The sequence below is a fragment of the Bubalus kerabau genome, chromosome 15, assembly GCF_029407905.1.
Source record: "Bubalus kerabau isolate K-KA32 ecotype Philippines breed swamp buffalo chromosome 15, PCC_UOA_SB_1v2, whole genome shotgun sequence".
NCBI lineage: Eukaryota > Metazoa > Chordata > Mammalia > Artiodactyla > Bovidae > Bubalus > Bubalus kerabau.
In genome coordinates, this window is record NC_073638.1 from 45,849,803 (window position 1) to 45,864,394 (window position 14,592).

The 14,592-nt window shown below is 38.4% G+C and overlaps 1 protein-coding gene across 1 annotated transcript; it reads right to left on the reverse strand.

Annotated features, from left to right (window-relative positions):
* Positions 1–11,720: 11,720 nt before the first annotated feature.
* Positions 11,721–12,683, reverse strand: LOC129628121 (olfactory receptor 10A5). Its single transcript, XM_055547554.1, has one exon. It carries the CDS (start codon positions 12,672–12,674, stop codon positions 11,721–11,723), a length of 954 nt encoding a protein of 317 aa, XP_055403529.1. The 5' UTR covers positions 12,675–12,683.
* Between the last annotated feature and the right edge of the window lie 1,909 nt (positions 12,684–14,592).

Here is a 14,592-nt window from a genome sequence, read left to right on the forward strand (position 1 = left end):
CTTCCAAGGCGTTTCCCTCTGTTAGAGCTTCTTCTGTTTGCTGGTCTCTTCAGTGTCTGGTTCCCGCCCTGACACAAAGGGGACGGTGGAGGACCCTATTTTTTTTTTTTTTTTTTAATTTAGGCTCACTTGTTCAGCCGCGCTGTGGGGAGGGAGGGAGGGATGCTGCAAACAGATAACACTGGTGTGCGCTCGAAGTGCCTCAGCCACACTGGGTCTGCCCCCGCTCACCGCTCACGGCGCGTGTAACCTCCCTGCCCACACTGCTTGGGCTCTAGGTTGTTCCGCCGGGAACAATCAGAGGCCGGCCCTGGGCTGAGCTCCCAGGTCCAAGCCGCTCAGGTTCAGGCACTCGGGTAGTCCTCAGAGGCGCAGACTCGGTTGGGCCTGCGTTTTGTGTTCTTCCCAGGTCGAGCAGCTCAGGCGATGAGGTGCTTGGCGGGCGCCAATGCTGCGACTTATCGCCTCCCCGCCACTCGGTTATCTGGGTGTAAAACCGGCGCACCTTCTCAGGCAGATGTTGACCGTCCAGACCCCCAAGAAGTTTTAGTTAGCAAAGAAGCCTGCTTACAGTTTTATAGATAGTGTCTCTCTGGGGCTGCTATTGCCCCCTTCCGGCTCTGGTTGCCTGTCACCGGAGGGGGAGGTCTGCAGCCGGCTATCTCTGTTCAGTCCTTTGTTCTGTGCGCGGGCCTGGCGGTGTCTTAGGTTAGGGCTGGCTTTTCGCGTGGTAGATATCCCACAGTCTGGTTTGCTAGCCCAAATTATTTCGCTCAGATAGCGCTCAGGACATTCGGCCGATTCTTACTCTAAGGGACACAGCCCGCGCCGCACTTCCCTGCCCAGCCCCCGCTTGCTAATGCCGTGTGCAGGCGTCTGCGCTGCTTCTCCGCTGGGGGAGTTCCCGTAGGGCTCACAGTCCGCGATTTTTAATTGTTTATTTTTTTTTTTTTCCCCTCCCTTTTATGTTGCCCTCTGTGCTTCCAAAGCTCGGCACAGATTCGGCAGTGAGAGGGTTTCCTGGTGTTTGGAAACTTCTCTCTTTTTAAGACTCCCTTCCCGGGACGGAACTCCGTCCCTCCCTCTTTTGTCTCTTTTTTTGTCTTTTATATTTTTTCCTACCTCCTTTCGAAGAGTTGGGCTACTTTTCTGGGTGCCTGATGTCCTCTGCCGGCATTCGGAAGTTGTTTTGTGGAATTTACTCGATGTTTAAATGCTCTTTTGATGAATTTGTGGGGGAGAAAGTGTTCTCCCCGTCCTACTCCTCCGCCATCTTGGCTCCTCCCCCAACACTTAACATTTTAAAATACAATGATAAATTTGAAATTTTATCTGTAGTAACAGATAAAACAAATTATTATTATTCAACAAATTATTTCTATTTAACAAATAATAAAAACTGTCTATTGGTCTGTGGAGGAGTCACAAAAGCATTAAGGAAAACTGTTATCAATAAAAGCAAAAAAAAAATGGGACCTAATAAACATTAAATCCCTTGTAAAACAGAAGAAACCACCAATAAAACAAAAAGACAACACATAGAATGAAAGAAAATACCTGCAAATGTTATTAGGACCAACAAGGGGTTAACACCCCAAAATACATAAACAGCTTGTACAACTCAATATCAGAAAAACCAAACAACCCAATCAAAAACTGAGCAGAAGGCCTGAATAGACACTTTTTCCCAAAAATGTACATATGGCTAATGAGCACGTGAAAAGATGTTCAACATGGCTAATAATTGGGGGGATTCCCTGATAGTTCAGTTGGTAAAGAATCTCCCTGCAATGCAGGAGACCCTGGTTCAATTCCTGGGTTGGGAAGATCTGCTGGAGAAGGGATAAGCTACTCACTCCAGTATTCTTGGGCTAATAATCAGATAAATGCAAATCAAAACTATAGCGTGATATCACCTCACTCCTGTCAGAATACCTATCATCAAAGAGTCTACAAATAACAATAATTTGCTGGCAAAAATGTGGAGAAAAGGGAACTCTTGTACCCTGTTGGTGGGAATGTAAATTTGTGCAGCCACCATGGAAAACAGGATGGAGGTTACTCAAAAACTAAAAAGAGAACTACCATATGACCCAGCAGTCCCACTGCTGAGTATATATCCTAAGAATATAAAAACATTGATTCAAAAGTATTTGTGCACACACACACACACACACATATATGTAATGGACTATATTGCTCAGCCATAAAAAGAATGAAATTCTGCTATTTGAAACCATGTGCATGGACCTAGAAAACATAATGATTAGTGAGATGTCAGAGAAGGACAAATATTGTATGATATCACTATATAAGGAATCTAAAAAAATAAAACAAACTAATGAATATAACAAAAAAGAAACAACCTCACAGATACAGAAAACAAACTAGTAGTTACTAAAGAGAGGGGGAATAGGGAGGGGCAAACTAAGGGTATGAGACTAAGTGACACAAAAGTACTATGTATAAAATGGGTAAGAAACAAGGATGTATTACATAGTCTAAGAATTATAGCCATTAGCTTGTGACTTTGAATGGAATATAATCTATAAAAATATAGATTATATATATGGAATTTAGAAAGACTTTAAGGATGACCCTATATGCAAGACAGCAAAAGAGACACAGATGTAAAGAACAGACTTCTGGACTATGTGGGAGACGGCAAGGGTGGGATGATGTGGGAGAATGGCATTGAAACATGTATATTACCATATATAAAACAGAATGACCAGTGCAGTTTCCATGCATGAAGCAGGGCACTCAAAGCTGGTGCTCTGGGACAACTAGGAGGGATGGGTAGGGAGGGATGTAGGAGGGGGGTTGGGATGGTGGAACACATGTACACCCATGGCTGATTCATGTCGATGTGTGGCAAAAACCACCACGATATTGTAAAATAATTCGCCTCCAATTAAAATAAACAATAAACTTTTTTTAAAATAAAAAAGTTACTATGTATAAAATAGATAAGAGACAAGGATATATTATATAGTACTGAGCGTTATAGCCATTAGCTTGTAATGACTTTGAATAAAATATAATCTATAAAAGTACTAAATAAATTACTATGCTCTACATCTGAAACTAATAAAACCTTTTAAATCAACTATACTTCAATTAAAAATGATCTCTCTCCCTCAAAAACACAGGGAATGAAGATTCAATTCACCAAAAATATCAATAAGAAATGAACATGTAAAACTACTCTATTTTCCCAGTACTAAAAATAAATACAAATCAGATAAATCAATTTTAGTGTTATTATAACACTAGAATTCAATTTTGCTCATCAAACTTGGAAAAGTGAAAATAATCATAATGCTCAGTGCTAATAAGGGAGGTAGTATAGTAGAAAATATCTTTGATTTTGGTGTAAAAAATAGTATAATTTTTCTGAAGAGTAATTTAGAAAATTTAAATGAAATCTCTTAAAGTGGCCGTACATTTTGTCTCAAGAACTCAGTGTTTCTAATTTAAACCAATAATCAGAGCCTCAGACAAAGATTTCACTTATAAACATATTCAATGTTGTATCTCTATAGTGTCAGAACCGGAAACAATCACTAATGAATAACTGACTAGGTCAATTATGACCTAAGACTTCAGAAAATATCATGTAATCATAACTAAGCCTTTTTTGAAGAAATGCTATTGAATAACATCCATGACATAATATGAAAATTAAAAAACAAGAATAAATATGAACATGTAAATTCCAACTTTGTAAATAAGAAAAAATAGGAAAAACAACTGAAAGAATATGCTAGTTTCAGCAAAAATCACCTTTAAGTGGTGGGGAATGAGTTACTTTCTAATTTTATTTTCTGATTATTCAAGTACTCAACAGTGAGCTACATTTTGTTATATAACAGCAACAAAGCAGTAATGATAAAAATGAAAATGATGACTGTATGTTGTTACTATTTGCTGAATATATAATAGAATTACGCTAGTATTTTTACTTTTTTAATAGTCTTCTCCACAACAACTGTCTGATTTTGATGCTATTATTATCCTCCCTATGTTGCTAATGGATGGACTGAAGTTTGGAGAGGTTAAGTAATTTCCTAGTTAAGGAATTTGGTAAATTGTTTGCACAGCAGGAAAACGCAGGTCCTACAATTAGAATTATAATGAAAAAAAAATAATAAAAGCAATACGGGTTTTCAACAAGGCCTACATTTTGAACACAGAATACATTTTAGGTCTCATCTTTTGTCTTTCATCATCAGCTGTTTTGCATTTATTGGATGAATTACTTCCCTTCATGATTCTGTACAGAGGTTGGTGATGTTTTTTTCCTATAAAAGGACAGACATAAAATATTTTAGGCTATATGGACCATATGATCTCTGTTGCAACTACACAACATCTAAACTAATGCACACATACACAATACTGAATCTATATTATAATGTGCTGTGCTTAGTCACTCAGTTGTGTCTGAGTCTTTGTGACCCTAGGGCCTGTAGCCTGCTAGGCTCCTCTGTGCATGGGATTCACCAGGCAAGAATACTGGAGCAGGTTGCCACACCCTTCTCCAGAGGACCTTCCCCATCCAGGGATCAAATCCAGGTCTCTACCACTAGCCCCACCTGGGAAGCCCATACAAGTGGCAGGTACACAAATATATACAAAACCTAAACAAATGAGCATATCCGAATACCGATTTTATCAAAATTTGAATTTCATATAATTTTCAGATGCCATGAACTATTGTTCTTTTGATTTTTTTAGTCATTTAAAAAATTTAAAAGCCATTTTTAGCCCATGGGCCATATGAAACAGGAGGCTAGCTGGAAGTTTGCCAGTCCTGCTCTGTATCTTTTCACACAACTTCACTTGTTGGCACACCTGCCTCCTTTATCATGTTGACCTCTTCCTTCTCTTTTTTAAAACTCAGGTATGTTTTCCCTGTGATAATTATCTTTACTTTTCTATGTTAATTATCTATTGAATCGGAATTTCCTAGTTTAACTTGCAAACTCTTTCAGACAAGGAACTGCTTACTACTTAGAACAAGCCCAATGCAAATCCATATTGAGCTATTTATGATAAATGACTATAAGAATTTCAGAAAGTTCATCATTCCTTGAGTTTTCATTAGATTTCACATTCTTCTACTGAAAGCGACTTTCAGTAGAAGTTTCATTTCATGACAAAACATGCTGAGTGGTTCTGGTGGAGAAGGATCAGGAAGGAGGAGGGAGTAGAGATGAAATGGACTATTGGCTTTCCCATAGAATTTCTGGAAACTGCTGGGCAGGAGAGATGGCAGACTGTCTTGATGGAAGACACTGCAGAACCTTCTGGTCCATGGTCAATGCACAGACTCCTTGCCAAACCCTCCACAACTTCCATAGGAACATTCTTCTTTCTTTCCTTATTTTTTTTTTTATTGTCGTGTAGTTCCTTTACAATGTTGTATTAGTTTCTGCTGTGCAGCAAAGTGAATCAGTCACATAGATCCCCTCTTCCTTGCATTTCCTTCCCATTTAGGTCACCTCAGAGCATTGAGTTCCCTGTGCTATACAGTTAGTTCTTATTAGCTATATGTTTTATAAATAGTAGTGTATACATGCTAATCCCAACCTCCCAATCCATTCCATTCCCCTTCCCCCTTGGTATCCATATGTTTGTTCTTTACATCTCTGTCTCTATTTTTGCTTTGCAGATAAGTTCATCTATACCATATTCTAGATTCCACATATATGCGTTAATATACAACATTTGCTTTTCTCTTTCTTGCTTACTTCACTCTGTATGACAGTCTCTAGGCCTTCTGTTAATCATTGACTGACTGTCCTGGGAGGAGGAACTCACTTTTCTGGACTTTCTGCACTCACAGAATTGTGCTAAAGAATAGTGCGCTCTGCCTCATGAATGTTCCACAGAGGCAAGTCTTCCTTGAGTTAATTAGAGGAAAGTCCAGAGTTGGAGGAGGTGTATGTCCTGTCAAAGCTTCAGAGACTGGAATTTTTCTGAACCAGAAAGATTTGGAGTCACAGCTGGACAATAACTTGGGTAATCTGAATCTTCTTGTGGTCTCAGATCTTACTTTCTGACCAAAAATGGGAAATCAAGGCTCAGGGAGGCAAAACACACATATGATTTTTCCGGTGTGGACACAGGAATAGAATCCTGGCATTCCACCAAACCTTGTCTAGTTGAGCAGCTGAACCTTGAGATGGGCCTGAGTTGATTTGGCCCTTGATGAGATCCTTACCTGTGCCCAGTAGGGAGATCTGCCTTGTTCAGCTCTACCTGATACCTATGATTCATGCAGCTCCTGAGAGTTTGACGAACTCTGGCTCTGCTGTCAGAAGAACCAGAAAAAGTACCAGGGAGGTCCTACTCCCTTTCCTGGATGAGCCATTAATGACTAGACCTGAAGCCAGATCACTGCTGCCTTCTCTGTGTCAGATGTGAGTGAGCAGACTAGATGGGTTGGCCCTGCTCCCAGTCCTGACTTAGGAGATCTGTTCCCAGATGTGCCTCTTTTGTCCTCAGAGCCAGATGAAGGGCTGGCACCTGCATTTCCCCCAGGTGTTTCTGGTATCAGCTTAGCTCCTCTTCCGGCCCTTCCTCAAGCGTGCCTGACCTTTCTTGACTTTACTGTCCTTTGGGACCCTAAGGAATGTCAGATGCCAATAGGATGAAGTTCAAGAAAGGAAAACCATTCTCTAGGAGTGTGATATTGTATAGAGAAAAGCATAAACATTTTGGATTCTAAGTGACCTAAATTTAATCCCAGCACTAGAAATCTCTGGTTTATGATGCCTAGCAATGTTATTAAACTCTCTTGAGTTTCCATGTCCATATTGCTGTGTGTGTGCATGCTAATCACTAAGTCATATCTGACTCTTTGCACTCCATGGACTGTAGTCCACCAGGTTCCTCTGTCCATGGGATTTTCCAGGCAAGAATACTGGAGTGGGTTTACATTTGCTCCTCCAGAAATCTGCCCAACCCAGGGATCAAACCTGGGTCTCCTGCATTCTAGGTGGATTCTTTACTACTGAGCCACCTAGGAAGCCCTATTATAACATATGTATTACTATATCATGTTATAATAAGCTTCCAACCTTCCCAATTGCCAGTACTTGTTCATCAACAAATATTGACTAATTACTACATGCCAGGCATTGTTCTAGACCCTTAGAAAGAGAAATGAACAAGAAATCCAGGCATTGAACAAATAAACAATTAAGCACTGAAGATTAAGTAGTTGCTATACACAAATTCAGGATGGAAGAAATAGAAAACTGCTGAAAGAAGGGACTTCTCTATCATAGGATCTTTTTGTCTTTTGGCTAATACTAGGTTAGTCATTGTTAAGGCAGTCATATAAGCAGATGATATAAGCCCTTGTCCAAAGGTTGATCAAGTTAATTGAGGCTACTGGTTTCGAAAAGTCTAGAGAGCAGTACAGGATACAGCTGGTGATTCAGGCTTTAAGAATCATACAGTTTTAGGTCACAGGAAAGATTAAATTATTTCTTATCATAGTACAATTATTATTTTTTTTCATAGTACAATTATTAACAATTAATTAGTATACAGACTATTTTAACTCCATCAATAGGGGATGGATTAAAAATTATAGATTTCCCATCGTAATACTATTTTTCTGTGAATATATTATGTTAATGAGGAATAAGCTCCAAGATAAAATTTTATTTGAAATAAAGCAATTTCAAATAAAGGACATGATATAAACATTACAAAAATTATAAAATATAATTACATATATTTCATAGAACTAACATTATACATATATACATATAAAATATGTAAGTAGTAAATTGCTAGAAAGATACACAAGGAATTAATTATAATTGTTTCCTTGGTGCAGAAAAGTGGGAAAGCACAGAGGTGAACCCTGAGAAGGAAATCTTTTGATTATATATTATTTTGTACTTAATTTTATCATGTACATTTATTAAAATTTGAATAAAAAATTCTTGAAATAATACTCTAGTTTTATCTCATCCCTCCACTATTAATTGCTAGTCTTATGATCTAGAGAAAGATACTAAAATCACTCAATGTCCCAATACCTGTTGTGAAGAGGAAATAAGTTTAAATACAGAAAACTTGATAAACCTAGGTGAATGTTATGTTAGGCAAGTTTCATCAAGATACTACCTGATCTGAGACTTGAAAGTTTCCATTAGGGTGAGGAAGGAGCATTCCAGTTGACTATATGATGCTGCTGCTGCTAAGTCACTTCAGTCGTGTCTGACTCTGTGTGACCCCAGAGACGGCAGCCCACCAGGCTCCCCGGTCCCTGGGATTCTCCAGGCAAGAACACTGGAGTGGGTTGCCATGTCCTCCAATGCATGAAAGTGAAAAGTGAAAGTGAAGTTGCTCAGTGGTGTCCAACTCTTCACGACCCCATGGACTGCAGCCCACCAGGCTCCTCCATCCATGGGATTTGCCAGGCAAGAGTACTGGAGTGGGGTGCCATTGCCTTCTCCGCACTATATGATGAGCCAACATCATTATCATTCCACAATACTATTTCTGCAATCATTGATTTAGAATCTTTATACTAATTCTTTTGCTTTGAGTATTTTTCCTTTTTATTTTTACTTGGTTAATTCCTGCATGATTTTCTCATATCACTCTAAATATTACTTCCTCAGTGAAGTCTTCTCTGAATCATGCTTATAAATTATGACTCTCTGCTTTTATTCTTTCTCCAGAGCATTATACCTTTTCCTTGATAACAATGATATCAATTTGTAATTATAATTATTTGTACAGTCTTTCCTCTCCACTGGACTGTAATGTCCCTGAGGCAAGGACTCTGTTTTGCTCATCCATGTAAATTAAGTACTTATTAGTGAGCGTAAAGCAGGAATGGGAAGTGCTCAGAAGCAATGAGAACACTGAGGAAACTCATGATAATAATTTAGAAACGATGGCCTGGCTAGTGTCATATAATAGTGTACAATGGCATTGGCAATGAAAATGTGAATTGAGTCAAGGTTTGAGCAAGAAGACTTTTGCCAAGGAAGAATGAGCAGGATTAGGAGACTATGATAGCCTTTATTGAAGTGCAGAATTACAACATGGTACTGCACTCCGCATGGCACTTTTTAATTCTGTAGCTGTTTGTGTGTTTGTCTGTCTCACAACCAGGAGCTCTGAGAGGGCAGCACCTGGTTTACTGTTACACCAAGATTCAGTCTGTGAATATCCACTGATTAAATGAAGAAAATGTCAGCAAATGATGAGGTCAAAAAGAGGGATCATTAAAAAGAAAACGTTTTTTAAGATTTGGAAATTCTCTGGGAAGATGGTGCTAGATATATGCTTTGACACCCAAGCAGAGATGTCTTGGATTTAGCTGCAAACCTGGAATTCACATTTCAGTGAGAGGCCAGAGCTAGGGAAACAATTTAGGATTTATACATTTAATCATTGATTTATTAACCAAGTGCCTATTGTATTCCAGGCATTGGACTAGGCCTCAGTAATACAAGCATGTATGATGAACTGTCCTTACTGTGTCCTCTATGCATATGAAAAATACAATTGTGATATCTTTAATGCTTAACAGTGCTAACTTATTAACTTAGTGCTAACCGAGCTTAACACATGCTAGATGCCACATGTGTTCAAAGGAGAGTGAATTTGGATTTGCTTGGAGGAATCTAAGAGAGATTGATAGAAAACACTGGAGTTTACTCTTAAATGATACGTAGACACTAACTTGGTATGAGATGTATGGGATGGTGTCTTTTAATATCATTTTGGACTAGTTTATTTTAGAGTTGCTCAGTTGTTTTATGTTCTTACTGATTTTCTTTCTACTTGTCCTACTCATTAATGAGAAATGAGTATAGAAATCTCCCACTGTATATGGATTTATCTATTTTTCATTTCACCTTTACCATTTTTTTCCTCCATATTTTGAAGCACTTATCAGGTGATTACACATTTAGGCTGATTATGGTTACTTGATGAATTGTCCTCTTTGCCATTAAAACTTATGCCTACTTATCACTGGAAATACTAATGAACACAATGCTTGAATCACAGGAATAGATCAATAATTACAGGAAAAATAAACAAACAAAATTTCAGGGACTTTGACCCACTATTCTACTGTTGGAATTTTATCTCAATATGGTAGCTGAAGAAGACTTAAAAAAAAACTTAAAACATTAAAATGTTCACTACATTACTGCTTATACTGGAATACAAGAAACAATGAATTATGGAGAATATAAATCATATAAAGTAATGGAACTTACACATGGTGACATGTTTTCTAGCCTTCAAATATTATTCTTACAAATAATTGTCACAGCGTGAAAATAAATGTTTATGATTGGTATCAGGAGCTTTATATTCATTACCCAGTTGAAGTTTCAAATTAACCACGATTACCTGTTTTTAGATAAGAAAACTGCTTTATCTACCCTAATAACTTGTTGGGTGCCTAATCTGTTAACCTCGGTTATGACATTAAGTGATAAAAATAATTATAAAAATGTGCATGCAGTATGTCTATAATTGTCAGAGATTATTAGAAGTAAGTTCATAAAGGTATTCAGATGAGGTAATTGCTAAGAACCAAAACCTATATATGAATCTGCAATATGCTTGGGCTGTCATAAATACATTATTAATAGCAAGTCTTAAGAAACCTATAGGATAGATATGATTATTATTTGCATAATTTTACAGATGAGGAAAAAGGTATGAAGAGTTATTGACTTTCCTCTATTCACCCAAAAAATAAATGGCAGAGTAGAATATGAACACAGGCAAGGCCCCTTTATATTGTATAATATTTCATCATTTCAGGAGTTCATAGTTTTTCTTTCATAATTTCAAATGTTGATGAAATGATAAACTTCTGAATGCAGTAATTGTGTTTTATGGTCTTTTGTACTTTCACAGCAACATACACAAAGGTTGAAAACTAAAAGGCACTAAAGTAAGCAAAGCATAACAGAGTTGTTAATAAGACATAGAGGAACAGCTAGGATCCATTGCAAGCTTGAAAGCAGCACCATGCCTGAAATTAAGTTTGTGAAAATTTGGAATTACTTCAACAAAGCTTAAAAACCTCAATATAAAACAAGAGTGAAAAGTAGAAGCTCTGACCATTCTATCTCAGAAAAATAGTCTGAAAGGAGGTGATTAAGGATATTGGAGTTATGAAAGGATAGTTGTGGGGATTAGTGATCCACTTTTCTCTACCGTACTAAATACAAACAAATTTAAAGCCAAAACTGCCTCACGTATCTGAAATGAAATGAATAAACGGGACAAATAATGCATGGGGGATTTATGCCTTTATTTCTCCTGATGGAGTCAGTCTTGCAGAACACAAAGTAAAGTATCAAGAAGACTCTTAGTCCCCAAGTTCGCATCAGAAGAAATTTCACATTGTCCCCAGTGTATGCCACATTAGCAAAGCAAATGCTTAGAATACATCGGTCGTTGAAGTTTCAAAATAGCATTTGTACCAGTAAGATAAGGAAGGTTAAGTCCATATTGGGCAAACAGAGGAAAATGGCACATAATAATGATAGGTGGAATATACCTCTGTGCTCCTTCCCCCCACTGGTCTTTTCAACAACCATTTCAGCAGCTGGGTTTTGTCCCAGAAAAGATGAAAACAGAGGCTGAGAGGAATTCCAAACATGGAACTGATTGTTCCTCACTTAATAAACTTTAGTTTCACCTCAAAATGTCTACAGAAAGCAGTTTCTGACACCCATAGCCTTGTGGAAGGTCCGACCAAGGGCATTCTTCACCTCGTTATTTCTTAAGCTGTAGATGATGGGGTTCAACATGGGAGTTACAATAGTGTAGGACAGTGATAGCACTTTCTTGCTCTCAGGAGAATTATTGGACTTTGGACGGAAGTAGGTGAGGCTTGAAGATACATAGAAGAGGGAGACAACAAGTAGGTGGGATGAGCAGGTAGAGAAGGCCTTATGCTTCCCCTTAGCCGATGGAATCTTCAGGATGGCAGCAGCGATGCGAGTGTAGGAACATAGGATCAGCAAGCAGGGAATCATGACAACCAGAATGGTTCCAATGATGGCATAGATCTCAAACAGTGCTGTGTCTGCACAGACCAGACTCAGCACAGGAGGGCTGTCACAGAAGAAGTGGTTCACCTTGTTGATGCCACAGAATGGAAAGCTGAAGAGCCACGTGGTCTGCACAGTAGCCATGGGAATGCCTGGAAACCAGGAGACAGCTGCCAGTTTGGCACGTGTCCTTGGGTTCATGATGACTGGGTAGTGCAAGGGACTGCAGATGGCTACATAGCGGTCATAGGCCATGGTGGCCAGGAGGAAGCATTCAGAAACCCCAAAGAAGAAGAGGAAATACATCTGAGTGGCACAGCCAAGAAAGGAGATGTTTGTGTCCTGGGCAATCAGGGTCCCCAGCATCTTGGGCACAATGACTAGGTTGAAGCCAATCTCTAAGAAGGACAAGTTCCTGAGGAAGAAGTACATGGGGCTGTGCAGCATGGGGTCAGCCAAGGTAACCAGAATGATGAGGCTGTTTCCCAGCAGAGTGACCAGGTAGATGACTAGAAATGTCAGGAAGAGCAGTGATTGTATTTCAGTAGGTAAGGAAGAGAAACTGATGAGGATAAACTCACTTACTCTTGTCCAGTTTCCTTCAGCCATTGATAAATGAATGAAGGTGTGGTCATGGAGAGAGACTCTTGATTGGAAGAGTCAGATTCTGGATTTGTTTTCAGACTCTTAGTATCAGGAAAGAAGTGCAATCAGGATCTCAGTTGTAACAGAAAGTGTCTTGTATTATCTAAGAATCAACACAAGGAAGAAAGAATGGAGTCTGAGTTCTGAAATGGGCAATGCTCATCCTTCCCCACTCTTATTCTTTATGATCCATTTTCTACTTTGTTACCATATTTACTAAAACAACTTGGATCAGATCTATATACATCATTTTCTGCTGCACATTTAATCCCTTTGTAGCGGGGTTAAGTGAGATGGGTCCTGAGGCAATGGAGTGGAGTCAGATGGAAAAACAGTAGAAATTTTCCATTTGTACCTATTATATATCTCCCCTTCTTTAAAGAATTATGGTGTTTATATTCTCCATCTACTACCCAAGTAGGATTTACCTTTATGTGCGCATTTAAGGTCTGCAAACATTAAGCATATTCGAGAGGGTATAGAGTAGAAAAAGTCAACTGTTTTATCATGCTTTGTTTTGACGTGACTCAAAGTAGTAGAAAAAGTGGCAGTGAGATGCAAAGGAAGGGTATCTACAGACTAGTAGTTTTAATGCACTTTCTCTCGCCTTTCAATATAAGAACTATAGAGTACTTCTAGTCATGTCATGTTTATTCCTTCTTGCCTAATTAGATTATGAGGTAACAACCTTAGGATCTTTCTCCTCATTCCAGCAAAGCTATAATTGACAATTGATTGTAAGAATTCAGAATATCCACTGGCTTTCAACATTAAGATAGGAGAGGAGAATTGTCGTACACCTAAGTAGATAAACAGTGTGTTCCAGGAGAGTCCAACCACTTATCTTTCAAGAGTGCACAAATTGGAAAAAAGAGACAGATCCTCAGAAAAATTTTGTAAAAAATATGAGGAAGATTAGAGGGAATGTTCAAAAGATAATATTTGTAAAAAATTAACCTGGAATATATTAAATAAGAGACTCTTAAATCATATGAAAAAATTCAATATCTATTACACTTCTACTGAGGTACTGGTGATGTGAAGCTTTCTTCCTCCATGAAGCTTAGAATCTAATGGAGGATATATTTAAATAATCAGTTATATTAAAATCACAGAGAAGGTCTTGACACGGTAAATATACAGCATCTTGGTGGGGGTAATGTGTAAGGAGAAGGGATCCCTAGTAAAGCCTTTGATGGCTTTCTAAGAAATGAGGATGAAAATGAAGTTGGCTGAAGGTGTGCAGAACACCGAGGGCGCACTTTATTGTGACAATATTATAAAAGTAAAGAATTAGGAAAAAGTGAAAATCACGGAGCTAACTTTTTTAACTGAAAGCATTCCTTAATACACACAGACACAGGTGTGTATTAAGACACACAAATGGAAATATACCAATATGCCTTGATCTTTGTCATTTATTTTTAAGAAAAATCTTAGAATAGGGAAACTATTTTTTAAACAGTCAGACAGGTAATAAATAAAAACAAAAAGACAAGACCACATATCACACTCAAAAGACCTTTCAGGCTCCTGCCAGTCCCTCCAGAACTTCCAGAAAAACATTCTTCTTCTAATCATTCACTGACTGTCCTAGGAAGAGGAACCCACTCTTCTAGCCTTTCTGCACCCACAGAACTGACCTAAGGAAATAGTGTACTTGATGTGATCTGTCTTGTTCCACTGAAGCAAGTCTTCCCTGAGTTAATTAGAGGACAGTCAAGACTTCAGGAGATATATGTTCTGTCAAAGCTACAGTGACTGGAAGTTTTCTGACCCAGAAAGATTTACAGGACAGAATTGGAGAAAAGAAAAACAAAACCCTGGGTAAGCTCAATCTGCTTGTTGTCTTAGACATAACTTATGACAAAGAAAGGGGTAA